The sequence below is a fragment of the Rhincodon typus genome, chromosome 1, assembly GCF_021869965.1.
Source record: "Rhincodon typus isolate 14 chromosome 1, sRhiTyp1.1, whole genome shotgun sequence".
NCBI lineage: Eukaryota > Metazoa > Chordata > Chondrichthyes > Orectolobiformes > Rhincodontidae > Rhincodon > Rhincodon typus.
This window is the reverse complement of record NC_063332.1, coordinates 79,515,050-79,542,950: the sequence shown is the minus strand read 5'-3', so window position 1 is coordinate 79,542,950 and position 27,901 is coordinate 79,515,050. Positions and strand designations below refer to the sequence as shown.

The 27,901-nt window shown below is 39.1% G+C and overlaps 2 protein-coding genes across 2 annotated transcripts in view; both read left to right on the top strand.

The window, feature by feature from the left end:
• LOC109916135 (nuclear transcription factor, X-box binding-like 1) overlaps window positions 1-5,732 on the top strand; it is an 83,826-nt gene extending 78,094 nt beyond the window's left edge. Inside the window, exon 11 of the mRNA XM_048600142.1 lies at window positions 5,580-5,732. Coding sequence (XP_048456099.1) covers window positions 5,580-5,732 — 153 coding nt within the window. The remainder of the gene's footprint in view (window positions 1-5,579) is intronic.
• LOC109929396 (phospholipid-transporting ATPase VD) overlaps window positions 1-27,901 on the top strand; it is a 144,420-nt gene that overhangs the window by 4,914 nt on the left and 111,605 nt on the right. The window contains exons 2-3 of the mRNA XM_048600041.1: window positions 10,435-10,769; window positions 13,540-13,734. Of these exons, the coding sequence (XP_048455998.1) occupies window positions 10,492-10,769; window positions 13,540-13,734 (473 nt within the window). The 5' untranslated portion in view covers window positions 10,435-10,491. The remainder of the gene's footprint in view (window positions 1-10,434; window positions 10,770-13,539; window positions 13,735-27,901) is intronic.

The following is a 27,901-nucleotide window of genomic DNA, read 5'->3' as shown; positions in this document are numbered from 1 at the left end:
GCCAGGGACCTGGGTTCGATTCCACCCTCGGGCGACTGTCTGTGTGGAGTTTGCACATTCTCCCCGTGTCTGCATGGGTTTCCTCTGGGTGCTCCGGTTTCCTCCCACCATCCAAAGATGTGCAGGCTAGGTGGATTGGCCGTGCTAAATTGCCCATAGTGTTCAGGGATGTGTAGATCAGGTGGGTTATACAGGGATGGATCTGGATGGTCTCTGAGGGCCAGTGTGGACTTGTTGGGCTGAAGGGCCTGTTTCCACATTGTAGGGTTTCTATGATTCTATGATTCATCCTGTTTGTTACATCTAAATGAACTTTGAGAAATTTCCCAAGTACAATGTATCTTTTTCAAAGCTGTCGTTACTTCTAATTAATGATTTTATAGTGAATTTCTAAAGATCTTCCAAAAACTACTTAATGGTTTCTAGCATTTTCCCAATGACCAATGCTAGACTAACTGACCTAAAGTTCTTACTTGCTGTTTCCATCCTTTCTTGGTAACGTTATTATATTTGCATGGTTCCAATCCATTGATACCTCTCCAAAATGTGGGGAAGTTTGGAAGATCGGAATCATTGTATCCGTTATCTCTACACTTCTTTTAAGACCTAGGATGTAAGGTTTAAGGGCCTGTCAGCCTTTAGCCCCATCAGTTTTCTAGTCTTTTTTTTCCCGAGTGATTGTGATTTTTCAAGTTCCTGGCTTCCTTTTGTCACTTGATTTCCTCCTATTTGTGATGTGCTTTTTGTTTTTTCTATTTTGAAGACAGGTAGCAAATATTTGTTCAAGTCTCTGACTTTTTCATGCCACTCTTGGTGATCATCCCTAATTGCTATTGAGAAAGTGGGAAGCACTGCAGCCCGTTATTAGGAACAATGTATACCTTGACGTTAGGGCCCTTGTGGTACCGTGGTAGCGTCCCTACCCCTGGACCGGAGGCCCAGATTCACATCCCACCTGCTCCAGAGGTGTGTAACAACAGCTCTGAACACGTTCATTAGAAAAATGGGTTAAATTATAAAAAAAGTTTAAAAATTTATACCTTGATGTTAGGGCTCTTTTGGTGTGGTGACCGTGTCCCTGGGTTCAAGTCCCACCTGCTCCAGAGGTGTGTATTAACACGTGAACATATTCTAACCCTTGACTTACCTTTAATTTAAATGCATTTTTGTGTGTGTTAAGGAGGAGGAAAGTTGTTGTAGTTTCATTGTTAGAGTTGTTCTTGTTAGCTTGGTGTGGAGAAGTCTGGAGGCCTGTTCCTATATAAACATTTTAATGAGGTTTTGCATCTCCTGAAGTGAAGAGATGGTGTTAGTAGTTGGAGAAAGCTGCTATTGCCTTGCAAAAAGTTTCAGGAATACACAGGGGCACAGAAAAATCCAAAAGTGTGTATCTATGTGAGTGAGTGAGAGAGGAACCCAGAGTGTTAAACCCTTTAGTAAGACATCCTGTGAGATAGCTGAAAACTGATATTTGTGAACTTATGTTTGCATTGAAGGTTAAGTATTAGTGAATTTCATTTGCTCATTGTTTTAGATATCTTGGGAAGAGATACCATTTGAAAGATGAGCATTTACAGTCATAGAGATGTACGGCACAGAAACAGACCCTTCAGTCCAACCCTCATGCCAACCAAATATCCTAGATAAATCTAATCCTATTTGCCAGCATTTGGCCCATATCCCTCTAAACCCTTCCTATTCATATACCCATCCATTTAAATGTTGTAATTGTACCAGCCTCCACCACTTCCTCTGGCAGCTCATTCCATACATGCACCACCAATAAGCATTTATTGAATATATGGGAATTCTTCAGAGGGAGACTGGCTGCAGCTGCACCAGCCTGAGGAAGAAGACTGGAGTGGATTTTATGATAAATCTCAAATAAAAACCAAAAGATGCTGTAAGTCAGAAGCAAGAACAGAAATTGCTGGAAAAGCTCAGTAGGTCTGGCAGCATTTGTAGAGAGAAATCAGAGTTAAATTTTAGATCAAGTGACCCTTCCTCAGAACTGTTTACGATAAATTTTCGATGGGTTTTGATGTTTGTGAAGATATTGCTGGGATAAAAGGAATGGTGTGGGTTTAAATTCTTTTCTGGTCTTTGTAATGAAATCTTTGCTGCCGGGCAGAGCAAGAGGACTCGGCAGACTATGCAGGAGTCTCCTGTTAATAGTCCACTATAAAACAAATATACTGCTTTGGATACTCTTGAGTGGAATAGTCTGTTGGGAGAAAGCAGCAACCGCTAAATTTGTTGCAACATGGTTTGCTCTGCTACTTAGAGGAAGAGTAAAGAATATGGGAATGCACTAATTATAAGGGATTCAGTTGTAAGGGAAATAGACAGGGGTTTCTGTGACTGCAAATCACACTCTAGGATGGTATGTTGCCTCACTAGTGTTATGGTCAATGATGTCCCAGAGCAGCGACAAGGCACCCTGGAGGGAGAGACTGAACAGCTAATGTTCTTGGTACACATTGGCACAGATTTTGTAGGTCTAAAACGAAAAGAACAAAGTCCTGAAAGTAGAATATAGGGAGTTCAGAAGTAAGTTGAAAAATAGGACTTCAAAGACTGTGATCTCAGGATTACTATCAGTTCTACGTACTAGTCAGAGTAGAAATAGCAGGATACATCAGATGAATATATGGCTAAAGAAATGGTGCAAGGAGAGGGTTTCAGATTACTGGGGCAGGAGGGACCAGTACAAACTGGATGGAAAACAATCTGGATAGTACCGGCACTGATGCCTTGGGGAGTATTGGCTAAAGCGGTTGGGGACGCTTTTAACTAAAATGGCACAGGGATGAGAACCTATACAAGAGCCAGAGGAAGAGGAATCATGGACAAGAGCAAAAGATAGAAGAATAAATTTAAAAAAAAATTATAGGCAGAGAAATCAAGGGCTAGGATCAAACAAGGCCTCAGTGAAAAATAATGAGAACAGGACACATTTTTAAAAAAGAACGGGCCTTCAACTAGAGAACAGGCCATCTTAGAGTGAATATTGTGCAATGAGAAAAGAAAAATTGGCAATCTGGTAGCATACGATCCTTGGGGATGAGTGACCATAATATGTCGGAATTCTTCATCAAGATGTAAATTGACTAGGGTCCTCGATGTAAATAGAGGAAACCATGATGGTATGAAGCCGGAGTTGACTATGATGGATTGGGGAATGTTACTTAAAGGGTGGAAAGACAGTGGAAAACATTCAAAGAACACGTGGGTGAACTGCAACATTTGTTCATTCCTTCCCAGTGCAAAAGTAAATCGGGAAAGGTAACAAAAAGTGGCTTACAAGGGAAATTGGAGAGAGTATTAGGCCCCAAGGAAGAGGCATACAAATTGGCCAGAACAAACAACAGACCTTAGGAGTGGGGGCAGTGTAGAATTCAAATAAGGAGGACAAAGAGATTGTTTAAGAGGGGAGGAAATAGAGTATGAGAGTAAGCTTGTGGGAAAGAGAAAAATTGACTGTGATAGTTTCTATAGCCACATAAAGACAAAACGATTGCTGAAGACAAATTTAAGTTCCTTCCAGTCGGTAATTTATGATGGGGATGAAATAAATGGCTAACCAGTTAAATACATACTTTGGTTCTTTGTCCACAAAGGAGGACACAAATAATGCACCAGAAAAGTTGGGGAACACAGGTTTAGTGAAAGGGCTGAACTGAATGAATTCAGTATCAGTAGGACAATGGTGTTAGGCAAATTGATGGGATTTGAGGATGCTAAATCCTGATGGCATGATAATCTACATCCCAGAGTACTTAAGGTAGTGGCCCTAGAAATATGGATGTATCTGGTGATCATCTTCTAAGATTCTATCGACTCTGTAACCCTTCTATTTAAAAAGTGAGGTAGAGAGAAAGCTGGAAATTATGGAATAAGTCAGCCTGATGTTGGTAGTGGGGAAAGCGCTGAAGTCTATTGTAAAAGATTTAGAAGCAGAATACTTGGAAAACAGTTGCAGTTTTGGACAGAGTCCACACGGATTTACAAAAGGCAAATCATGCTTGAGAAATCTATTAGAATTTTTTAAGGATGTAATGAGTATAGTTGATGAAGGGGAGCCAGTGGATATGGTTTATTTGGACTTTCAGAAGCCTTTGACAAATTCCCACACAAGAGATTATTTTATAAAATTAAAGGATATGGGATTGGGGAGGGGTGGGGAGGGGGCAGTTAGTGTGTTCAGGTCGATAGTAAACTAGTTGGCAGACAGGAAGCAGAGTGTGGAAATAAATGGGTCTTTTTCCAGATTGCAGAGAGTGACTAGCGGGTACTGCAGGGATTTGTGGTGATCCCAGCTGTTTGCAATATATATTACTGAATTAGATGAAGGAACTAAATGTAATCACTCCATTTGCAGATACATAAAGCTGAGTGGGAGGGTGAGCTGAGAGGTAGATGCAGAGATGGTTCAGTGTGATTTGGACAAGCTAAGTAAGTGGGGAAAATGCATGGCAGATGAAGTATCATGAGGATAAATGTGAGGTTGCACATCACTTTGGTATGAAAAATAGGAAGGCAGATTATTATCTGAATTATCTATAAATCAGAGAGGAAAGTGCAATGAAACTTGAGTGTCTTCATACACCAGTCATTGCAGCATACAGGTGCGGCAAGTGATATGTTGACCTTCAGAGTAAGAGGATTCAAGTACAGGAGCAGGGCTATCTTGCTGCAATTATCCAGAGCCTTAGTGACACCACACCTGGAATATTGTGTGCAGTTTTGGTCTTCCTATATGAGGAAGGATGTTCTGGCTCTAGAGTGTAGCAAAGGTTTACTAGACTGTTTTGTGGTATGGCAGGATTGACTGAGGAAAGGTTGAATTGCTTGCGTACTGGAGTTCAGAAGAAATTGATTAAGTTCCTGTAGCACTGGGCAGGATAAATGCTGGGACAATGTTCTTGATGGAAGGTGAGTGCAGACTAGGGGTCACAGTTTAAAGATACAGCATAAACCATTTAGGATTGAGATGAGGCAAAATTTCTTCACTTAGAGTGTAGTGAGCCTGTGGAATTTGTTACTATAGAAAGTGGTCAAGGCTAAAACATTGTATGATTTAAAGAAGAATTTGGGTGTAGCACTTGGGGCTAAAGGGATCAAAGGATATGGGAAAGCATGAACAGGCTGTTGAGTTTGATAATCAGCCACGATCATGCTGAATGGCCTATTTCTGCTCCTACATCTTACAGTCTAATTAATGAAAATTAAACAATGCACCTGAAACCCCAAACATACACCCACTTAACCATTATTAAGGCAGACAAAAGGCAAATGTTTTAACACATATATGGAGTAGGTAAGAATACGCACAATGCTGTCGTTGAATATGGTCTGAAGGATTCATGAAACCTCATCAAATGATGAAGTAGGTGACAGATATATTAATTAAGAGCTAATTGGGTGTCAACTGGTTGTATAAATGTTGGGAGCTAGTGTGGGTATGAATTTAATGGAGTGTGGTTAATTGAAATAAAACCCACACAAGAAGTCGCCGAAATGGTGATGGAGTAGGACTCTGCAGCCAGAGCTCGTGCGTTCTGTCCAACCGTCCTCAGGCAGCATTGACGATGTCCGGGGTGAAAGCCAGTCTGGACGCCCAGCCTCAGAATGGCCTCAAAGTCCCGCCCTCAATGTGGACTTGGACTCCCGGCCTCGAGGTAAAGCCCAAAGTGGTCTGTGTTGGAAGGAATGTTATTCGGAACTCTTAGTTCTGTAGCTTTCTAATTTATTGCTGAACTTTTTATTTCTTTATTTTTCTCTTTCTTTCCCCCTAAGAATTTGTACTTAAGAATATGTACCTAGTTACCTTATCTTGTAAACTTTTCACTGTACTCATGTAAGTACATGTGACACTAAAGCTAATTCTTGTAAATGTGGACTTGGACTCTGTTCAAAAATATTTATCTTCAAGTTTGTAATGTACATGGTAAATAAAAATTCTGAATGTCAGAAGTCCAGACCATAAGATGGAAAGTTGTTCTCCTCACAATCCTTTTGAGTTTTGCAATGATTAAACAATTGTCCCTTGTTTAATGGTTGATCAAGTGAACGTTGGTATTTACTTGTATGAATTTTTTCTTGAAAGGTTTTTGTGGTTTTTTTTTGACATTATTCCACATATAAAGAGTAAGGTTGAGGCTTTCTGAATGTAGAAGTTGTCCTAAAGGACTCTGCAACTCAACCAAAACCAACAACCTGTTGTCAGGCAGAATTTCCTTACTCAAAAGATTCTTGGTGCCATCCAGTCTGAAATTCTGCCTTTTACAGTTTCCAAAAACCAACATTGCACAGCTCAACACTATGAAACACTTGCTTTTCAATTTGCAAAACTCTCCTGGTTTTTCAGTTCTAGCAGTCCAAATTCCATTTCAGTTTATAGTTCCGAAAAAATGAAAAATATGTGGTCTGTCATGTATGAATAATTCTGAAAGTTTTCTTCTTCCTTTTTTAAAATTCTTTTACAGGATCTGCATCATTGACTGAGTCAGAATTTGTTGTCCATCCCTAACTGCCCTCGTGAAGGTGATAGTGAGTTTCCACCTTGAACCACTCAAGTCCATGTAGTATAGCTACACCCACAATGACATTGGAAAGGAAGTTACAGATTTTTGATCTAACAGCAACAAAGGAATAGTGCTATAACTCCAAGTCAGGATGATGTATGACTTGATGGAAATTTTGATTAAAAATTCCTCTGTTGTAAAAGAATAGGTTAATGTTAGCCCAAACATCTTATGTGCCTGGGGAATGCTCAATATTTGCTATAAGTCATTCGTAATTAACGTTTCTTTATTTCTTCAATATTATGATATCCACACCTAGTTTCTTACGAGTTATCATTCACATTGCCAAATGAGGTAAAGCATCCTGTTTGAGGCAAACTCATGCCATTTCCTGCATGCCTTAATGGAAGACCAGTCTTTTTTAAACTATGCCCCTTAGTTATGGATTCCCCCGCTAGGGAGAGAATCCGATTAGAATCTTCCATGTCTCAATAAAATTACTTTTCATTTTTCTAAACTCTAATTAGTATGGTCTCAATGAATTCCACCTTTCCTCATAAGACAATCTCTTCATCCTAAGAATCATCTTAGATGGTGGTCATGGAGTCATAGAGTCATACAGCACAGAAATAGACGCTTCAGTCCAAATCGTTCATGCCGGCCAAGTTTCCCAAACAAACCAATCCCACTCGCTTCCGTTTGGCCCATACACCCCTAAACCTTTCCTATTTTGTGTACCTATCCAAATGTTTTTTAGATGTTGTAACTCTACCTGGGTGGTATTTTAATATTTGGAAGTAGGTGTACTATTGGGCCTGTGGTAGCCCTGTTCATGAGTCACTGAGCTTTTGGGATTTTCTATGAATGTATATGAATCAAGGAGGTAATTTGTTTGACATAATTGCTACTCTGAAATGTCTGGGAATCTGTATGTTCCCTTTGACGGTATAGGAGTTAGTTTTAGTATTATGATTTGACAGTGTATTGTTGACAACAGCACTCTTGAGCACCCACTAATCAGTTTGTTTTTTGTCTATTTTTTATTTTCAAGATGTAGGCTTCTTATTGAATGACATTTCAACAGACATCTGTTACTTGCATATGAACACACAACTTAGGAACATAGCTAGGCCATTCGGTCCACCCAGCCTGTTCTGCCAATCAGTAAGATCATGACTTAGGTAAGAAAAGGGTATTAGTCTACCTCTATCTTAAAAATATTCAACGACCCTACCTCCACTGCCTTCTGAGGCAGAGTTCCAAAGTTGCACAATCCATTAAGAAAAAAGAATTTACCTCATCCCTGTGTGAAAGAACCGAGCTCAATTTTAAAATAGTTCTGGAATCATTCAAAAGAGGAAGCATCCAGCTGGTCAAGGCTATTCAAGATCTTAAACTTCAATAAAATTGTTCTTTGCTCTTCTGAACTCTAGTGAAAAGAAGCCTAACCTGCATGATCTTTTCTGAAAAGACAACCCACTCATTCTGCATATCTACCATGCAAGCCGCTTCCACTATCTCCAATGCATTTATATCCTTTGTTGAAGATCAAACTGCAGAGAGTATTTGAGATATGGTCTCACCAAAGCCCTATATAACTGAAGCATATCCTTTTATGTTTGACTCTCTTGTAATAAGGAATACCATTCCATTTACCTCCTTAATAAATTGCTGTAACTGTGTGCTTTTTGTGACTGATGCACGAGAATACCCAGGTCGTTCTACACCTTGAAATCCTGAAGTTGTTCTTTTAAATAATACTCTACTTTTTCATACTTCCTGCTGAAGTGAACAACTTCAGATGTTCTCACATTATCTGCCAGACTTTTGCCACTCACTTAACCTACAAATATCAACCTGTATCCTTGTTAGGTTGGCTTCACACTATACTTTCTGACCTTTCTTTGTATCTATAAATTTTACCACGATGCCTTCAATCCTTTCATCTGAGTCATTGACATGAATTATAAAGTGTTCTATGGGACCTAACTCATTATATCCTACAAATCTGAAAAAGACCGATTTATTGATTGTCTCTGATTTTTTGGATGCCAGAAAACAATCCTCCAAGTATGCTCCCTTCGACATCATGACCTCTGAGTTTATGAAGTAGCTATTTATTTGGAATCTTGTCTAAGGCCTTATGGAAATCGAAGTACAGTATATCATTAAGCACCTCTTTACCTGCTACCCCCTCCCTTCTCCTTCCAAATGCCCATGGTTGATTGGTCATGCTGAAAGAGTGTCGGCTTCCTTTTAATGCCTGGTACATCGCACCTGAGCTCATCTGGGTCACCAGATAATAATCAGTGACAGAAAACATTATTCCTATCTGCGCCCACTAAACTGAGAAGAGCCAAAGCCAATTGTAGCTCCTCGCCTATTACCTCGTGGAGAATAGGTTTAAAATAGTAAGGATCACATTTAAATCATGTGTTGGACAGCAAACATGTTGATTGACACATTTGGGGCAATATTAAGAAGATTATTAATTATGTAATGGGGAATCATAGACCAGATGTTCCCACTTGATGGGGTGGGCTGGACAAGCAGGTGCAAGGAGCACCTATTTCAGGGGTCCTGCTGCACTGGGTGGCAGCAGTGTAGAGAGAGGGGACAAGATGCCGGACCAGGAAGGAAGCAAAAAGAAACCATTGAAACAGCCTTAAAAATCAAACAAGGAAATGGATGAGAATAATTTTGCTTTCAAACAGAAGAAGGAGATCAGGCAGAAAAAAACTTGAAGGAGATGAAAGCAAAAGCTGCAAGCAAAGGACCAGTCCGTTCTGAAAGCACTGCAAAGTCAGGCAGGAAGTAACAAGGAACACTGGAATGTCTAAACTAAACTCTGCTGATGTTGCATCACTTCTGTATCTCCAGATGACAGAGGATTAATATGCAGTCTTCTTTTGTTATCTTCTGTTTATATTTCTGCCTTACCTGTAAATTGTATATTTGTTTAAAATGCCAATAAATTATTTTTTCCTGTTTTCCAAATTAAACGGCAAAACTGGTAATCCCTCTATCTCTGTGCCTGACTACCTGGATTCAAATCCATGTCGTGGGCTGTCTCATAACACATCTGAACAGGTTGATTTTCGAGCTCTTGTGGTGCAATGCTGGTATTCCTACCTAGAGCCAGGAGGCCCAGGTTCAAGTCCCACCTGTTCCAGAAGTGTGTCATGACATCTTTGAGCAGGTTGATTAGAAAATAGGTTTACAAAAAGGGGGCAATAATTATTGAATAGACACAAGTAAGTCCAATAGTAAATTAAGGATAAACTAATTTATCCAGAGTGTATATTTACCTGGAAAGAATTGTTGAGGAAATTAACATAAATCCATTTTAAAGGGAGCTGGATAACTACAAAGTAAAGGGAAAAAAAAAATCAAAAGATATGGTGATGGTGAACTGTCTCTTCTCAAACCTTCCTTAGGTTGAGAGACCCTGGTGTGTTTCTCTACTGTTCACGTTTAGAAATGATGAATTGTTAGAAATTTGTGTTTGCTGTGGTAGGATGTTGAAATAATTTGTAAATGCACTCATTCCCACTAGGGGGTGCCATGCCCTTAGTAATTCAGTTCAGCAATGTAACACAATGAAACATTTTTTTAAAAGAAGGAATATACAGTATGTTGCATAATGTAAGTATGGGATATAATATGGTAATATCCTGTGCCATCAGTGATAGTTTTTTTTCATATCAGTTTCAATCATTAAGAAGCTTCTAAAAATTAAAACAAGCTTAATTATTAAAATACAAAAGAACAGTTGAAAAATTATTTATTTTACAGGCAAGAAAGCTCATTTCAGTAACTTCATATAATTTCAACTATTATAAAATTTCTGACTTCGGTGATAAAGCTTTGATATAGATTTTATTGTTGTTCATTGTGCTTTTTCTAGTTGAATGCTAGTCGATCCAGAACACCCAAGTATATCTGCTGGCTAGGATTTACAAAGATGGCACACCCCATCCAATGGGCACGGTACAGATGGCAGAGATTGCTGTCCACAGATGGAAGCAATAATGGGTACACTCTATCATCATTCCCAGGATGGTTCAAAACTTCCCAACCACACAAAACTGGATGCAAACATCGATTAGTAATTCCTTGCCTTGGTGGATTTACTGAAGAATATGAAAAGGTTTTCAAGAATTACATGACCAATAGGATTCAAACAACCAAATATACCTTGCTGAACTTTATTCCAAGGAATTTGTTTGAACAGTTTCACAGGTACTGTCTGTTAATTGGAAGATCATTTAACAATCTTAAGTTACCAAAGATATGTAGGAGGACACCTCAGTTATGATTATTGTTTCTCATAGTACTTTTGTGTACAGGAGTGCAAACAGAATCTCAACAAATTCTGGAGGCTGAATATTGCTCTATCTGATCTGTACTTGTTTTACATTGTTCCAGGCACATACTTGTTTTGGGTAACACTATATTTTGGCAGAGGGATGGGGAATGTTCCACCTTGGAGCTATTAGCAACAATTGTGCTAGACTGCTGATCCCACTGGACTCTTGTTTTTCGTTAGCTGGATCTTGCAACTACCAAGTTGAATCCTTTAGAGTTGTAAGACCAGTCAGTGTTCTGTCGGTCTCCTGGACTGCTAACGAGAAGGTTTTGAGCCAGAAGATACGTGGAATTTTGGAGATTATGGTAGTCATGATAGGATATCTTGAATTGATCTTTGTGAATTTCAAAGCAGGTGATGGTTTTCAGGATCTGATGCACAACCAGGGTTGTCTTAAACCCCATCGTTAACCTGAAGAGAATTTTTGATGTAATAACGTTTCCTGCAGCCTTAAAAATCAAAATATGACATCAAACCATTTTTGAGAGATTAAATTGGATGGCTAAAAGCTTCGTCAAAGAGGCAGAATTTAAGGAAGAATGTCTTAAAGGAGAAAAGTGAGGTAACATAGTTGAGAATTATAGGGAGGGAACATCAGAGCTTTGGGTCCTAAACAACTAAGAGCATGGCCACCAATGGTAGAACACTTGAAACCAAAACATTCAAGAGGCCAGAATTAGAAGAATGCAAATTTCAGAAGATTGATGGTCTGTAGGAATATACAGAAAGATGGGAGAGTCAGGGCATGGAAGAATGTAAAAGCAAGGGTAAGAATTTTAAATTCAAGTTGCTTGACAGGTGCCAATGTCAGTCAGTGTGGAGCATATGGATGAAAGGTAAATACCTAGGGTACAAGAAAAGGCTTAGGCATTGATGAAATCAGAAGGCCCTTTCCTAAGGACTGGCTTGAAGAATGAGGTGTCTAAGTAATTTTCATGTCTGACTTGTTGCGATATCTGCAGCTCTGCCTCCCACTCAGTTCTGAGCTGAAAGTTCTGCAGCTGAGAATACCAAAAGCGGGTGTGGTGGCCTTGATCTCATTAGCGGCCAGAAGTTCCCACCGCACATCACCTGCCCTGCCATCTCTAATGTATGTTAATTAATTAATAATTGCTACTTGATTTATAATTAAAACAACCACCACTTCCCAATACATTTAGTTCTGCCAATCAACTTTACAATGCTTATAAAACAGTACAATGGTTATAAAAACCCACAGTTTTTAATAGTACTAATTTTTGATTTAACTGCTGCTTCTGCTGTAGAAAACTGGAAATCAGGTGTTGGAGGCTGAGAAAAAGTAGAAGACAAAAACCATATCTTCCCTGCCCGTCACTGAACTCTCCACAGAATCCCTACAGTGTAAAAGAGGCCATTTGGCCCAACAAGTCCACGCTGACCTTCTGAAGAGCATCCCACCCAGACCCAACCCCCTACCTTATCCCTGTAACCTGCATTTCCCATGGCTAATGCACTTAACTTACACATGCCTGAACACTATGGGCAGCTTAGTGTGGCCAATTCCCCTACATGCACATCTACTCAGCTGATTTTACTTCTTGCAATAAACTTTACTTAAAGCACCTCTTTCCTCCATGCAGTAAACTCCCAAATATATTCACTTGAATTCTTCCTCACTGATGGCAAGGCCTCCTTCACACTGACTGTGCACCCTTACTGACCGAGTGCTTTTAAATCCTTGTATTATTACAGTACAGTTTAACAATCTAATAAATAAATTTTACAATATAAGGAATGTTATTTGCAGGTACTTTTAAAAGAAAAGTGCATTTGAAAAAGAAAAATTTGCCCCCTACACCTGAAACGATTACTTTGTTGTTCTCTTCACAGTTGCTGCCTGATGTGCTGAATATTTCTAACATTTCCAGTTTTTATTTTGGACTCCCAGGAACTGTAGCATTACTTTCTAGACCAAAGCCAATGGGTCATAAGGCAAACATCAAATGGCATTTACTGTATTGCTGCATCACTTGAAAATTAAAATCAGTTTGGAAATGTAGCAGGAAAAAAATTCCTAATCCCTCCAGAAAACTACTTTCCTTCATTCTCCTCCTTTCGTCTACCTGTCTAGTTAGAACATTATGATTTGTATTTGATCGCATCTGTACTGTGTTCCTGGGGCATGTCTGGTATTTTTTAAATCTCACTGTCTGAATTTGCCACCAGGGATCTCTTGTCAGGGAAGCTGATATTTTGGCACCAATGTATAGCATTGAGCACAATGCAGATGTTTCACACACATTGATTAATATTTTAATAGTAAATGATATGCCACAAACATTTTGGTTCTTTAACTTCTGATCTGCTATATTTGCATCGTGACTATGTCTGGTATTAGATACATTTATTTTCACAAGTTTTGGTTAACCCACAGCAGCATGATACCTTTTAATAGTTTTATTGGCCAAAGTATTTTTTTTTTAAATATTGAAGTCTGGCATATCTATTCACCAGGCAAAACATTTCATTCTCCCAACAGCTGCAATAAAATAACCTCCTAACTCTCTAATGCCATTTTGATCACCACTGATTGCTTAAGTAAAGTAAATTATTTAGGAGAGAGAATTGTTTTCTTGTCTCTTTTAATTTAGTAACTTCATTTTCATTTTCTATGTTCTTCAGGGTTGCAAATCTTTACTTCCTGTTCATTGTTGTTCTCAACTGGGTCCCATTAGTGGAAGCATTTCAAAAGGAGATAACCATGCTGCCATTAGTAGTGGTTCTTGCAATTACTGGAATTAAAGATGGAATTGAAGATTACCGTCGCTACAAATTTGACAAGCAAATAAACAACCGAACAACTAAAGTATATGACAAGTAAGTCTGCACATTCCCCTTTCTTCAAATTAACAGACGTTTTGTAGCTCGCAACAGCTTAGGAAAAGTGTCAATATTTGTTCAAGTAATGTTTAGGTGTGTTCTTTTTTAAGGCCACAGAATTTGTTTATCAGGTGCTTACTAACCAGTAATTTTAAACAAAGTCTTCTATGCTGTACTTATGCCTCTGCCAATCATTTACACAGGATTACTCCCCCCTTCAAATATGTGAACTTACTGTTATAGTGCAAGTCTATTTCTACTTCAAAGCTTTGTGGTTTCTTAAGATCATTCTGGACCTTCAAAAAAATGTGATAAGGTTCATGATGTTTAATTATTATTTGGAAACTTGATTTTTAAAGTGGACAGAACCATATAAAGCTGTATGTTTGATTTATAATTCTATAATCTGTTTAAAGGGAAATAAATAGTATTGGTTTCACTTTTGAGTTCTGAAAGTGGTATTGGATTGTCCGAAGTTTTTTTTGTTTACAAGCATCTAAATAAGGTCTTTTAAAATTCCTGAAGTGAATAATGGAGCACATTAGAAAGAAAGGTAGAAGATCAAATCCTGTCATGGAAGATGGTAGAATTTGAATGCAATAAAAATCTGGAATTAACAGTCCAATGGTGATTGTGAAACCATTGTCAGTTGTCAGAAAAACCCTGCCGATTCACTAATGTTGTTTGGAGAAGGAAACTGTTGTCCTTTCTTTAGCTGGCTTCCAGGCCCACAGTAATGTTTTTGACTCGTAACTGCAGTGAGGGATTGGCAGTCAGTGCTGGCCTAGCCAGCAACATCCAAATACAATGAATTTTAAAAAAATGTTACTTTGGATCTGATCCCAGCCATCTGAGCCTATCTGCACTACAATTCCAGAGTGGGGAAAAGGTTTCCTCTTTCACTGGACTCTCAAGATTCATGAACTGTTAACTGTCCTATTGGTTTAATATTTGTACAGTGTCTTTCATTGTATCTTTCTTAAATGAATAGTGTGTGATGTTGCATTTGGATTTTTGGGAGTGAGTGCATGAACAAATAATTCACCTAGTTTTCCCACACAAAAAGCTGCTGTTGGTAACTTTTATATGGCTTGTACTCTAACAGAGGTTTAAAAATACGTACCTGTTCTTAAAAAAAAACACACTGATTACTGACTGAAAGAGAGAGGAATGAAGGTTTTATTTCATCTCTCCTCGGAGATTTGCTTATGGATACCTGGTTGTGTTTCTAGTGAGCTTAATAGAAATACAGATATACAATACATTTGCTAAATCTAACTTCAAGTTTCAATCCCTTCAATTCAGAAAGAGAAATACCAAGAAGTAACAGACCTGCAATGATTTTTAAAGACTGATCTTTCCACTATCTTTATAAGTATCTTTTATCCTGACCTACTTTTAGTCTTTTTGTATCTATTTTCAGCTAATAACTCTGTTACTTTTACTTAAATAACCACAGCAATGTCTATCCCAGTCTATGTAAGTTTAACGGAAGTCTACCATTACCACCTACTAGATAGCATGGACAGGACACAAATGGTTTTGCACTGCATTATTACTCATAAGTACATTTCAGATTATTTTTCCTTGGAAGGTTCTTCATTCACTTCATGTCAAAATTGAAATTTTTGCTTGTTTCTTTTTGCTAATGTTAAAATATTGAGATGCTTTATATATTAAACCTGACAATTTTCTTATATTGATTAAGAATGAGCTGGTGCTAAACTTTGTGGCTTATTTTTATTATTTAAGAATAATGCATACCGAGATCAAGTGGCATTGGAAATTATGTTTAATAAATATTAATCTTGGCTGGACAAATACTGTGTTGTTTACAATGGTAGTAATGGGATTTCTTGGAAATAATTGTCAGTAAACGATGTGTATTTTTAATGGAATCTTGTAGGGTCCTAACCAGTTGTTTAAAACGTCAATCCAGCAGTGTCTGTGAAAGACAGTAAATAGCTCTCAATTGAAGAAAATTCCTTCTTTCTGCAGGCAGGTATCATGCTTCAACACCGCCTCCTTGCCCAAAGACTTTCTATCACTTTGGGCTGAATTGGATCTTCCAAAAATGGTTGGGTTGGATTCAAATTAGAAATTAAAATGCAAAATATACATAATACATCTGTGACTGATGCAAAATAAATTAGTATCATCATAGAATCTGATAAGAACTACATACCAAGTTAGTACCAGTGTAATGGGCATTTCCACCCTTGTTACTTTAGTCATTCAAAAATAGTTAAGACTGCATAATCATAGCATTTAATTCTGTTCTAATGTTTCCTCAATTAAAGGAAGATGATAGCATAGTGATCATTTCACTGGAATAAAAGTCCACAGACCCAGGCTAATACTCTGGCGACATAGGTTCATATTCTACCAAGGCAGTTGGTGAAACTTAAATTCGTTTCTTAAACCTGGAATTGAAAATCTCAGCATCGGTGACCATGAAACCATCTGTTCCATTCAGGGACTGTTTCACGATGAAGAGGATTTAACTGAACTCCAATCCTTAGGCGCACTCATTTCACTCATTGTTTTCTTAGAACATAAGAAATAGGAGCAGGAGTAGGCTATTCAGTGTCTCGAGCCTGCCTTACCATTCAAGAAGATCATGGCTGCTCTGCCTTGGGCCTTAATTCCACTTCCGTGCAAGCTCATCATAGATGTGAACTCACTGATATTTCAAAGAGTCCATCTATATCCTCTTTAAATACTTTCAGTGATCTAGCCTCCATAACTCTCTGGGCTACTCATTCATTACCCTCTTGGAGAAGAAATTCCTTTGTATCTCCATTTTAAATGCCCATTACACTGGTACTAACTTGATATGTAGTTCTTATCAGATTCTGTCAATGAGACTAATTTATTTTGCATCAGTCACAGATGTATTATGTATATTTTGCATTTTAATTTCTAATTTGAATCCAACCCAACCATTTTTGGAAGATACAATTCAGCCCAAAGTGATAGAAAGTCTTTGGGCAAGGAGGCGGTGTCGAAGTATGATACCTGCCTGCAGAAAGAAGGAATTTTCTTCAATTGGGGCGGCATGGTGGCTCAGTGGTTAACACTGCTGCCTCACAGCACCAGGGACCTGGGTTCAATTCCAGCCTCGGGCGACTGTCTGTGTAGAATTTGCACATTCTCCCCATGTCTGCGTGGGTTTCCTCCCACAGACCAAAGATGTGCAGGTTAGGTGGATTGGCCATGCTAAATTGCCCATAGGGATGTGTAGATTAGGTGTGTTATGGGGTGATGGGTCTGGATGGGATGCTCTGAGGCTTGGTGTGAACTTGTTGGGCCGAAGGGCCTGTTTCCACACTGTGGGGATTCTATGATTCTATGAGTGTCCCCTTGTTCTGTAAATGTAGCCCTAAATAAAATTCCTATTCTACCATGTCAAGTCCCCTCAGAATCTTGTATTTTGAATGAGATCACCCTTCATTCCTCTAAATTCTAATGGAAGACCTATTTATACCTAAACAAAAATAGAAATTGCGGTAAAGGCTCAACAGGTTTGATAGCATCTGAGGAGAGAAATCAGAGTTAACATTGCAGGTCAAATGACCCTTCCTCAGAACCTATTTAGCCACTCTCAATATGTCAACCCCTTCATCCCAAGAATCAGCCTTGTGAATTTCTTTCAAACTGCATCCAGTGTCAGTACATCATTTCTTCAATATGGGAACCAAAATTGTACACAGTATTTCATGTGCAGCCTCACCATCACCCTACAAAATCATAACAAGACTTCCCTATCTTTAAACTCCAACCCGCTAGCAATAAAGGCCAAAATTTCATTTGCTTTTTTAGTCACTAGCTTCACCAACATACTAACATTTTGTGTTTCATGCGCAAGAACACCCAAATCCTCTGCGCTGCGCTTTTTTGTTTTGGAGTTTCTCTATTTAAATGACTGTCTGCCTTTTGACTCTCACTTTCCTACATAAAACTGCTAAGTTTTTGTCCATTCACTTAACCTATCTTTATGCTCTTGCAGATTCCTTTTGCCCTCATCACAATATGCCCTACCACCTATTTTGTATTATCACTGTACCCATCTCTAAGTCATTAATATAGAGAGAAAACGTTAAGGCCTTTTGGACTGATCCTTGTGGCACTCCTCTAGTTATATCTTTCCAACCTGAAAAAGACCTATTAATCCAGAGTCTATCTCCTGTGCTTTAACCAATCTTTAAGCCATGCCAATACATTAGCCCCATGACTCAGAAGAAGAGTCCCGACCCGAAACGTCAGCTTTCCTGCTCCTCTGATGCTGCCTATTTTGACTCTGTTTGATTGTGTTAAGCTTTACTAATGTCCTGCTTTTTCTTCCTTAATAATTGATTCCAGCATTGTCCCAACAACAGATGTAAGGTGTACTAGGCCTATAGTTTCCTGCTTTTTGTCTCCCTCCTTATTGAACAAAGGTTTCACATTAGTGGTCTTCCAGTCTGCTGGAACCCTCCCAGAATCCAGTGAGTTTGGGAATATTTCAGTCAATGCCTCCATTATCTCTTACAGTTACCTCTTTTAAAACACTTGGATATGAGCCATCAGGTCCTGGTGACTTGTCTGCCTTTAATCACATTGGTTTGTCAAATACATTGTCCTTTTCCTCCCATTAGCACCTGGCTTTTTTGTTATTCACTAGTGGGACATGAGTATGGGGCTAGCTGGGAATTCCAGGATTCCCGGCAACAGTGAAGGAATGCTGATATATTTCCAAGTCAAGATGGTGAGTAGCTTGGAAGGGAATTTGCAGGTGGTGGTTTTCCAATGTACCTGTTGCCCTTGTACTTCTAGATCGAAGTGGTTGTGGTTTTTGAAGATGCTATTTAAGGATCATTGGTAAATTTCTGCAGTGGGTCTTGTAGATCGTACACGTTGCTGCTACTGAGCATTGATGTTGGAAGGAGTGGTTACTTGTGGATATTTTGCCAATCAAGCAGGCTGCTTTTTTCTGGATGGTGTCAAACTTCTTCATTGTTGTTGGAGCTACACCCATCCAGGCAGGTGGATATATTCTGTCATACTCCTGACTTGTGCTTTGTAGATGGTGGACAGACTTTGAGAGTCAGGAAGTGAGTTACTCGCCACAATATTCCTAGCCTTTGACCTGCTGTTGTAGCCACTGTATATACTTAGTCCAGTTGAGTATTTCATCAATGTTAATCTTCAGGATGTTAATAGTGAGAGATTCAGTGATAATAATACCGTTGAATGTCAAGGGGCAGTAGTTAAATCGTCTCTCATTAGAGGTGGTCATTGTCTGGCATTTGCGTGGCGTGAATATTACTTGCCACTTGTCAGTCCAAACCTGGGATTGTCCAGATTTTGTTGCATTTGAACATGGACTGCTTTTCAGTATCTGAGGAGTCACAAATGGTGCTGAACATTGTGCAGGGAAGACCAATACAAAATATTAGTTTAATTTATCCGCCATTTCCCTGTCCCCTGTTGTTAATTCCCAGTTGAATCAGTCCCACACTTATTTTTTCTTTCTTTTTATACACCCATAGAAGCTCTTGCTCTTTCTTGCCAATTTACTTCAAAATACCTCTAAATTAGTTCTTTAGTTATCTGCTGCCAGTTCTTTATAAAAACAATTACGAATCCTCTGGCGTTAGTTTCTAATTGGATGCTGTCCTTGACTACTTTTGACTTGAGTGTTTCATTCTTTGCATCAGATTCTTTTTGACCAGAATAAATTTTTGTTGAGCTTTACATAATATCTGTTTAAATGTCTGTCACTGCTCATTCACTGTCCTTCCCCATAATCTATTTTCCAAATCTGCTTTAGGAAACACTTTATTTGTGCATCTGGAATTGTCCTTATTTAAATTGAGGACACTGGATTGAGAGTGTAGTTTCTCTCTTTCAGACTGAGTTTGAAAATCTACCACATTGTAATTGTTACCCCATATACGATCCTTAACTATGACTTAACTACTAACTCTTATTAATTCTGTTTCATTGTTGTTTCATAAAACAGCCCAAAGTGTTTCAGTTTGTCTTAATAATATCATATTCCATCAAAAATAACCATGTGAATTTTAGATCAAATATTATTTATAACACGTCCAATTTAAAATGAAATGAATACTCTTTTTGGCAGGTAAGCTTTGGACTCGTTACGACTGAACTGGCTCGGCCTGATAACCTTACATGACAGTCATGTTCTGTTTAAATTGGTTCATCACAGCAAGTTAAATCTTGCTGAAGTGAGACATCTTGCAAAGTGCGCTTTTAGTTAGACTTCTAACTTGACCTTATTGCTCTAAAATTGTTTGCCCTTTCAATTTCTAAAAGTGCAAGCTGATAACAGGACAGAGGGGATAAGTGGCATCTGAGACCTTGGTAAATCATGCAACCAACAACCAAAAGTTGAAGTAAAAGAGAAGCACTTTTAAAGATTGAAAAAACAGGAATTACTGTGAGGAAAGATGAGGTAGCGTGCGTAAATTCAATGTCAAATCAGGTACAGAAAGAGAACCAAAGAGAGAAAAAGAGACAGAAAACAAAAGTAAAAAATTACAAGAACAGTTTGTTATTTTAAGAATTGATAGTCTAGTGTTTTTTTAATTGGTTCATGGATGCCAGTGTTGCTGGCTATGCCAGCATTTATTACCAAACCCATTTGCCTTGGAGAGGACGCTGGTGAGTGTCTTCCTGAACTCCTGCAATCCTTGGGAGCTACATCCACAGTGATATGAGGAAGGAAGTTCCAAGACTTTGACCCAGTGGCAGTGCGTTACAAGTCTGGATGATGTGCAACCTAAAGGGGAACTTAATGATGTTCTCTTGCATCTGCTACCCTTGTTCTTCTAAGTGGGAGAGGTCATTGGTTTGGTGGTGAAGGAAGTGAATGTTGCAGATGGTGGATGACATGCCATTCAAGTGGGCTACTTTGTCATGGATGGTGTTGAGTTTGTTGAATGTTGGTAGAGCTGTATCCATTGAAGCAAATGGTAAGCATTCCATCACACTCCTGCCTTGTAGATGGTAGCCATGATGTGGAGGTGCTGGTGTTGGACTAGAGTGGACAAGGTCAGAAGTCACACGATAGCAGGTAATAGTCCAACAGGTTCATTTGAAATCTCAAGCTTTCTGAGCACCGCCCCTTTTTCAGTTGAAGTAAAAGAGAAGCACTTAGGTACAGAATTTATGGTCAGAGAGATCAAAAAATTATACAATTGGTATGAGTAGAGTGTCGACAGGCCAAATAATAGGTGTCTGCAGGTGATCAAGAGTGTCAGACCATGTGAGTAAAGTGTCGACAGCTGAATAACAAGCAAATGGATGACCTATACTCCAAATAATTGAGGCAGAGAGATAATTACAAAAAAATTTATAGTAGGGTGATGCTGGAGACAAACCAAATGACTGGAATAATATGATAGGTGTAAGAGTTGCATGCTGAGGATCTAACCAAAGTTAGAAGTAATCCAAAACTTTACAAACTCATTAAGGTAGAGAGATCATAACAAGTTATTAAGGTAATAGTTTCAAAACAGGACAGTAAGGAAGATTTTACAGATATAGAACAGTGTGGTGGGGTCACATGTAGCGTGACATGAACCCAAGATCACGGTTGAGGCCGTCTTCATGGGTACAGATGAGTTCGTGTTGCACTATGTGTGACCCTACCAGACTGTTCTGTATCTGTAAAATCTTCCTTACTGTCCTGTTTTACCACTATCATTTTTAATACCTTGTTATGATCTCTCTACCTTAAGTGGTTTGTACAGTTTTGGATTACTTATTACTTTGGTTAGACCCTCAACATGCGACTCTTATATCTGTCAAGTTATTCCAGTCATTTGGTTTGTCCCCAGCATCACCTTATTTTTAATATTTGTAATTATCCCTCTGCCTCAATTAAACAGATTATAGGTCATCCGTTGGCTTGCTATTCAGCTGTTGACACTGTACTCGCACCATCTGACATTGTTGATCACCTGCAGAGACCTATTATTCGGCCTGTCAACACTCCACTCACAATTTGTATGATCTTTTGATCTATCTGATTATAAGTTCTGTGGCTGAGTGCTTCTCTTTCACTTCACCTGACGTAGGGGCAGTGCTTTAAAAGCTTGCGATTTGAAATAAACCTGCTGGACCATAACCAGGTGTCATGTGACTTCTGACCTTATAGCTGATGCATAAGCATTGGAGGGACAAGTGAGTTAGTCAATGCTGAATTCCACACCACCTGCTGTCTTGGCAAGAGTACAGGCTCAACATGTTCCCTTTAGGGTGAAATGTAGGAGCAACAGGCCCAGAGAACTTTTGATAAATAGAAATATTCAGGATTGGATGAGATGGAAAAGAGAGGCTTTTAGCAGGTACGAAGTGAGCAAATCAACAGAGGCCCTTGTGAAGTCAGAAAGTGCAGTAAAGAGTTTAAGAAAACAATTAGGAAAGCCGAGAGAGGGCATGAAAAGATACTGGCGGGTAGACTTAGGGAGAATCCCAAGACATTCTATAAATATATCAAGGGGAAGAGGATAAACAGGGTAAGAGTAGGGTCCTTTAGGGATTAGGGGTAATCTATGCATGAAGCTGAAAGACATTGGTTGGGTGTAAATGAGTACTTCACTTCCGTCTTCACTTGGAGAAGGAGGATATAGATGCATAATTCGGGAAGAGGGTCAGTGGAGTTCTTGAACGGCCTTACGTAGGGAGTGTGGTGGCATTCGAAGTTTTGGCAGGCTTGAAAGTGGACAGATTACCAGGTCCAGATGAGTTGTATCCCAGGCCGCTGTGGGAGACAAGGGAAGAAATTACAAGAGTTCTGACCCTAACTTTTCATTACACTATGGCCATAGGGCAAGTAGCAGAAAACTGAAGGACAGCTGACGTGATTCAGCTTTTCAAGAACGGTGGCAGACATCGACTGGGAAATTAGAGTCCAATGAATTTTGCATCAATGCTAGGGAAACTATTGGAGAAAATTTATGTCTACTTGGAGAGTCAAGGTTTAATCTACCTTCGTGGTCATCTCTTCAAAAAATCTGTCAAATTTGTGACGCATGGTTTCCCATGAACAAAGCCATGCTGACTGTTCCTAATCAGTTCCTGCCTTTTCTCTGATGTTAGGCTCACCTGTGTGTAGTTACCTGGCTTTTCCTTGCAGCCTTTCTTCAATAGTGACGGAACATTAGCCACCCTCCGTTGCTACTGAAGATACAAATATGTCTGCTAGTGGCCCCACATTTTCTTCCCCAACTTCCCACAGTGTCCTGAGATACACTTCATTAGGACCCAGGAATTTATCTATCTTTATGCATTTTAAGACCTCCAGCACCTCCTGTTCCGTAATGTGGACTCTTTTCAAGACATCGCTATTTATCTCCCCAAGTTCCCTCGCCTCCAAATCTTTCTTCTCAGTAAATACAGATATAAAATATTCATTTAGGATCTCACCTATCCTTGCATAGTCAGCATCGTTGATCTTTAAGGGGCCCTATTCTCTCCCTAGTTATTGTTTTAGCCTCAATATACTTGTAGAATTTCTTTGGATTCTCCTTTACCCTATTTGCCAAAGCTATCTCATGTCTCCTGTTTGCCCTCTTGATTTCCCTCTTAAGTACACTCCTACACTTCCAATAGTCCTCAAAGGATTCAGTTAATTCTAGCTGTCTATACATGGCATACACCTCCTTTTCCTTGACCAGAGCCTCAATATCTCTCGGCATCCAGTGTTCCCTACTCCTGTCAGCCTTATCCTTCACACAAACAGGAACATGCTGGCCCTGATCTGTCATTATCTTGCTTTTGAAAGCAGGCCGCCGCTCTCCCCCCCCCCTTCCACTGACTTGCCAGACGTACGTTTACCTGTGAGCAGCCTCCCCCAAAGAACTTAAAGGGAAACTTTCACATTAAGAATGAGATGCAGTGTTAACATGCTGTCATTTATACAGCAAGATTTGGCTGATTAGCTCATGCAGTGAACCTAAATCCATAAATTATTGTGTTAATTGTCTCTGAGCAGTTGTTGGAATGTCCTTACTGATGAAATGAAGTATCACTGTACTGTATGCCTGTCTCTATTGCAGCAGTGTTTGTAGTAACAAAGAAATTAAGGTATTAAGCATATTAAGTGATTACAATTCCAAAGCATTAGCATGTGTACAACCAGGTGTTTTATAGATGGGTAGTTCAGGAAGCAAGCTGAGCCAAATGCAAGTGTGTGGTTAGCAAGTGAAGGACAAGCTTGGTAACTCTGGGGATTGTCATTCACCAAACAACAAAATTTTCCAACTCACGGGTTTGACCATATGGAGACTGGGACAGCAGGATTTAAGTTGCTGAGGTTATTTAGACAGAAAGAAATGATTCTGAAGCAGGCTGCATGAACGCAAATGAGGAAATGAAAGATGAAGGAGAGCCCTAAAAGAATTGTGATTTCTAATTTGTTGAATGGAGAAAGCACAAAAGCCATAAACCAAAAATATTTGGGAAATGGGATCAAGACAACAAAGTATACAGTGTGGTCCTTTATACCAAAGAATCTCTTTGAACAGCTGCACCGACTGGCCAACATATATTTTATCTTCATTGCCATGCTCAACTTTGTGCCCATCATCAATGCTTTTCAGCCAGTGATCAGTCTTATCCCCATTATAATCATCCTTCTCCCAAATGCCATCAAAGATATCTGGGAGGATCATAGACGTTTCATCTTGGATCAAAAAGTTAATCAGAATTTATGTCTTGTCTACAACAGGTAAAATACAATTTTCAAGTGCTCCGAAAAATTTTTGAACTTGAGGATGCAAATGGAAAGAGGTTTTAATGGTTGATGTCAAGATAGATGATCAGAGGGTACTGGAATTTTATACATTGAATTTTATTCATTGAGGTAGCAGAAAATAAATGGCTTTAGAAATTGCTGAATCAAATATAAAAAACATATTAAACTTGTGTTAAATTTTAATCACTCCTTAAGTAAGCTGAGGCTGTTTTGCAACTAGAAAGACTTTAAATAAATTATTTTCCATGTACGTAGAAGAATAAAAAGTGTAAATTGTTTTGCAACATAGCTTTGTAACTTCAGCATTTGTCTACCAATAAAATCTTAAAATTATGTTAAAGTAAGTTAAAGAGGGAGATGGTAGCATAGTTGTAGTATCACTGGACTGCAATCCATAGACACAGGATAAAGTTCTGAGGATATGAGTTCGAATCCCAACTTGAAGCAGGTGAAATTTGAATTCAGTAAAATTAATGATAACCACATAACAATTATCAGTTGTCATAAAACAAACTCATCTGGCGGCATAGTGGCTCAGTGGTTAGCACTGTTGCCTCACAGCGCCAGAGACTCAGGTTCGATTCCAGCCTTTGTGCAAATTCCTCAAAGCCACCATTCTCCCATGTCTGTGTGGGTTTCCTCTGGGTGCGCCTGTTTCTTCCCATAGTCCAAGATGTGCAGGTTGGATGGATTGTCCCTGCTAAGTTGCCCTATAATCTCCAGGGTTGAGCAGGCGAGGTGGGTTAGTTATAGTAAATGTGGGGTTACAGTGATAGGCTGGGGGTGGGGGGGGGGATGTGGGGAGTGGGATGGTCTTCAGAGGGTGATTCAGACTTGATGGGCAGAATGGCCTCTATCTGCACTGTGGGGATTCTGTGACTAATGTCCTTTCGGGAGAGAGTTCTGGCATCTTTACCTGGTCTGGCCTACATGTGACTTCAGACCCACAGCAATGTGTTTGACTCTTAATTATGTCTGAAATGGCCTGGAATAAATTCATGGGCAACTAGAGTTGGGCACGTGTCACATACAAGAATTTAAAGATTTGACTGTAGAGATACCTGTTAAGGGGATGAAATTAGAAACCGGACATAGGGAGCTGGAGGTATATCTCTAATGCAGTAATGTAGCAAAATCTGTGGAAGAAATATAATAGAAATAAATATAAATTATACAACCAGATTGCGTTTTCATGAAACTGCTGAGACATTAAGCAATAAGACCAAGCATAAGAACTAGGAGCTGGAGTAGGCAATTCAGACTCTTGAACCTGCTCAGCCATTTAATATGATCTCGGTTGATTTTATTTCAGCTTCAACTCCACTTTCCTGCCCACTCCTTATAAGCCTTTAACCCATTACTAATTAAAAATCTGTCTATCTCCTGAAATTTATTCCGGTTTCCACAGATTCATGACAATTGAGTGAAATAATTCCTCCTCATCTCTGTTTTAAATCTGTCACCCCTTAGCCTAAAACTAGATTTAGATTGCTCCACAATGGGAAACATTCACTTTACGTATGTTTTGTCAGTCCTCTTTAACAAGTTGTATATCTCAATTAGATCTCCTCTTCTTTTTAAACTCTAGCAGGTATAGGCCTAAACTGCTTAGTCTCTCGTCGTAAAACCAACATAACGTGAAAGTAAAGAACAAATTACAAGTAATTAGGAATCTATTACTAATGCTGTAATCTGAAATAAAAACAGACTGGAAATACTCTTCGATCAAGGGGCGGCACGGTGGCTCAGTGGTTAGCACTGCTGCCTCACTGCGCCAGACACCTGGGTTCAGTTCCAGCCTCAGGCGACTGTCTGTGTGGAGTTTGTACATCTTCCCGGTGTCTGTGTGGGTTTCCTTCTACAGCCCAAAGACATACAGGTTAGGTAGATTGGCCATGCTAAATTGCCCCATAGTGTCCAAGGATGTGCAGGCTGGGTGGATTAACCATGGGAAATGCAAGATTACAGGGATAGGGCAGGGGTTTGGGTCTGGGTGGGGATGCTCTTCGGAGGGGTGGTGTGTACTCAATGGGCCATATGGCCTGCTTCCACACTGTAGGGATTCTATGGATTCTATGTAGCATCAGTGGAGTTAGAAAAAAGCAGGGTTAACATGTGAGGCCACTGATGTCCTAAAAGGTTCTCGATCTGAAAATATTAACTTTTTTTTTCTCCATGAATGATAAATATTGATTTTCCCATAATTTTCCTTAGAAAGAAAAACAAAATTGTAAACAAAAAAAACAAAGAACTGCAGATGCAGGAAATCAGACACAAAAATTGCTGAAAAAACTCAGCAGGTCTGGCAGCATATGTGGAGACAAAGCAGAGTTAACAGTTCAGGTCAGAGACACTCCTTCAGAACTGATTATAGCTAAGAAAATTTTGGCACATACGCCAATAACTATATAAATAATCGTGTACTTGTATATTATTCAAATTCTTTCTTTCTCCCTCTCTCTGTACCTTTACCTTGAGTTTCTAACATTTGCTCACATTCCCTTTCTCTAAATTAGGCCCACAGGTGAGTACTGCAATCCATCTGATCCCAAAGTTCAGTAAATCCACATCTCTTCTGTGTCTCAATCACTGCTTTTGTCAGTTCTTATATCTGTTTCCTCTATATCCTTAGCCCTCATTTTTTTCTATGCAATGTACGTTGCCTATATTTCTGTCTCTTGTGCTCTTTGCTTCTCTTATGGTACTTACTTACACACTTACAGTATTTATCTTTGTTCATAATGCATATGTTTTCTTTCAGATTTCACATTCTTTGTTCTGTATATCTCAAATATGTTCAATGCTTGTGACTTGGAATCAGAGATACGATTTGTCCTCTAACAATCTTTTTGGAGATGGAGCACAGGGGCAGAGAGTCAGAATTATCTGCATAAAAAGAATTGAAAGCAGAGCTTGAGTAGAGATGAATGGCTGGGGTCAGTCAGAGAGAGGTCGTAAGGAGCTTGTGATTTAATTACCTGATACTGTAGTAATTGCTTGAATTGTTAAACCACCTGGTAATGCAATCAAAACCTTTCTGATAACTGATGTTATCAATTTCAGCCACCACTGTTTCACTACGCTTGCACAAAAATACATTTGGCCACGAAGCAACCCCTTTCCTAGGCAACAGCTAATGTACTATCTGTTTGAAAACACGATTAATTAGGTGTTATGTTGTGAAATGAGGCATAGATATTTTAAATGATGGGTAATTTGAGACTTCAAAAGTATGGATTGTAATGATACAGCTGCACATCAGTGAATCAAGTGACATGATTTTACTGTGCTCTTTTTTTTTTTGTTGAGACCCCTTCTATAAAAATTCAGCATGTGCATGCTTGTTTCTTTTAAGAATAGCGCATGTTATTTTTGAGTATAGAAAAGGAAAGATGT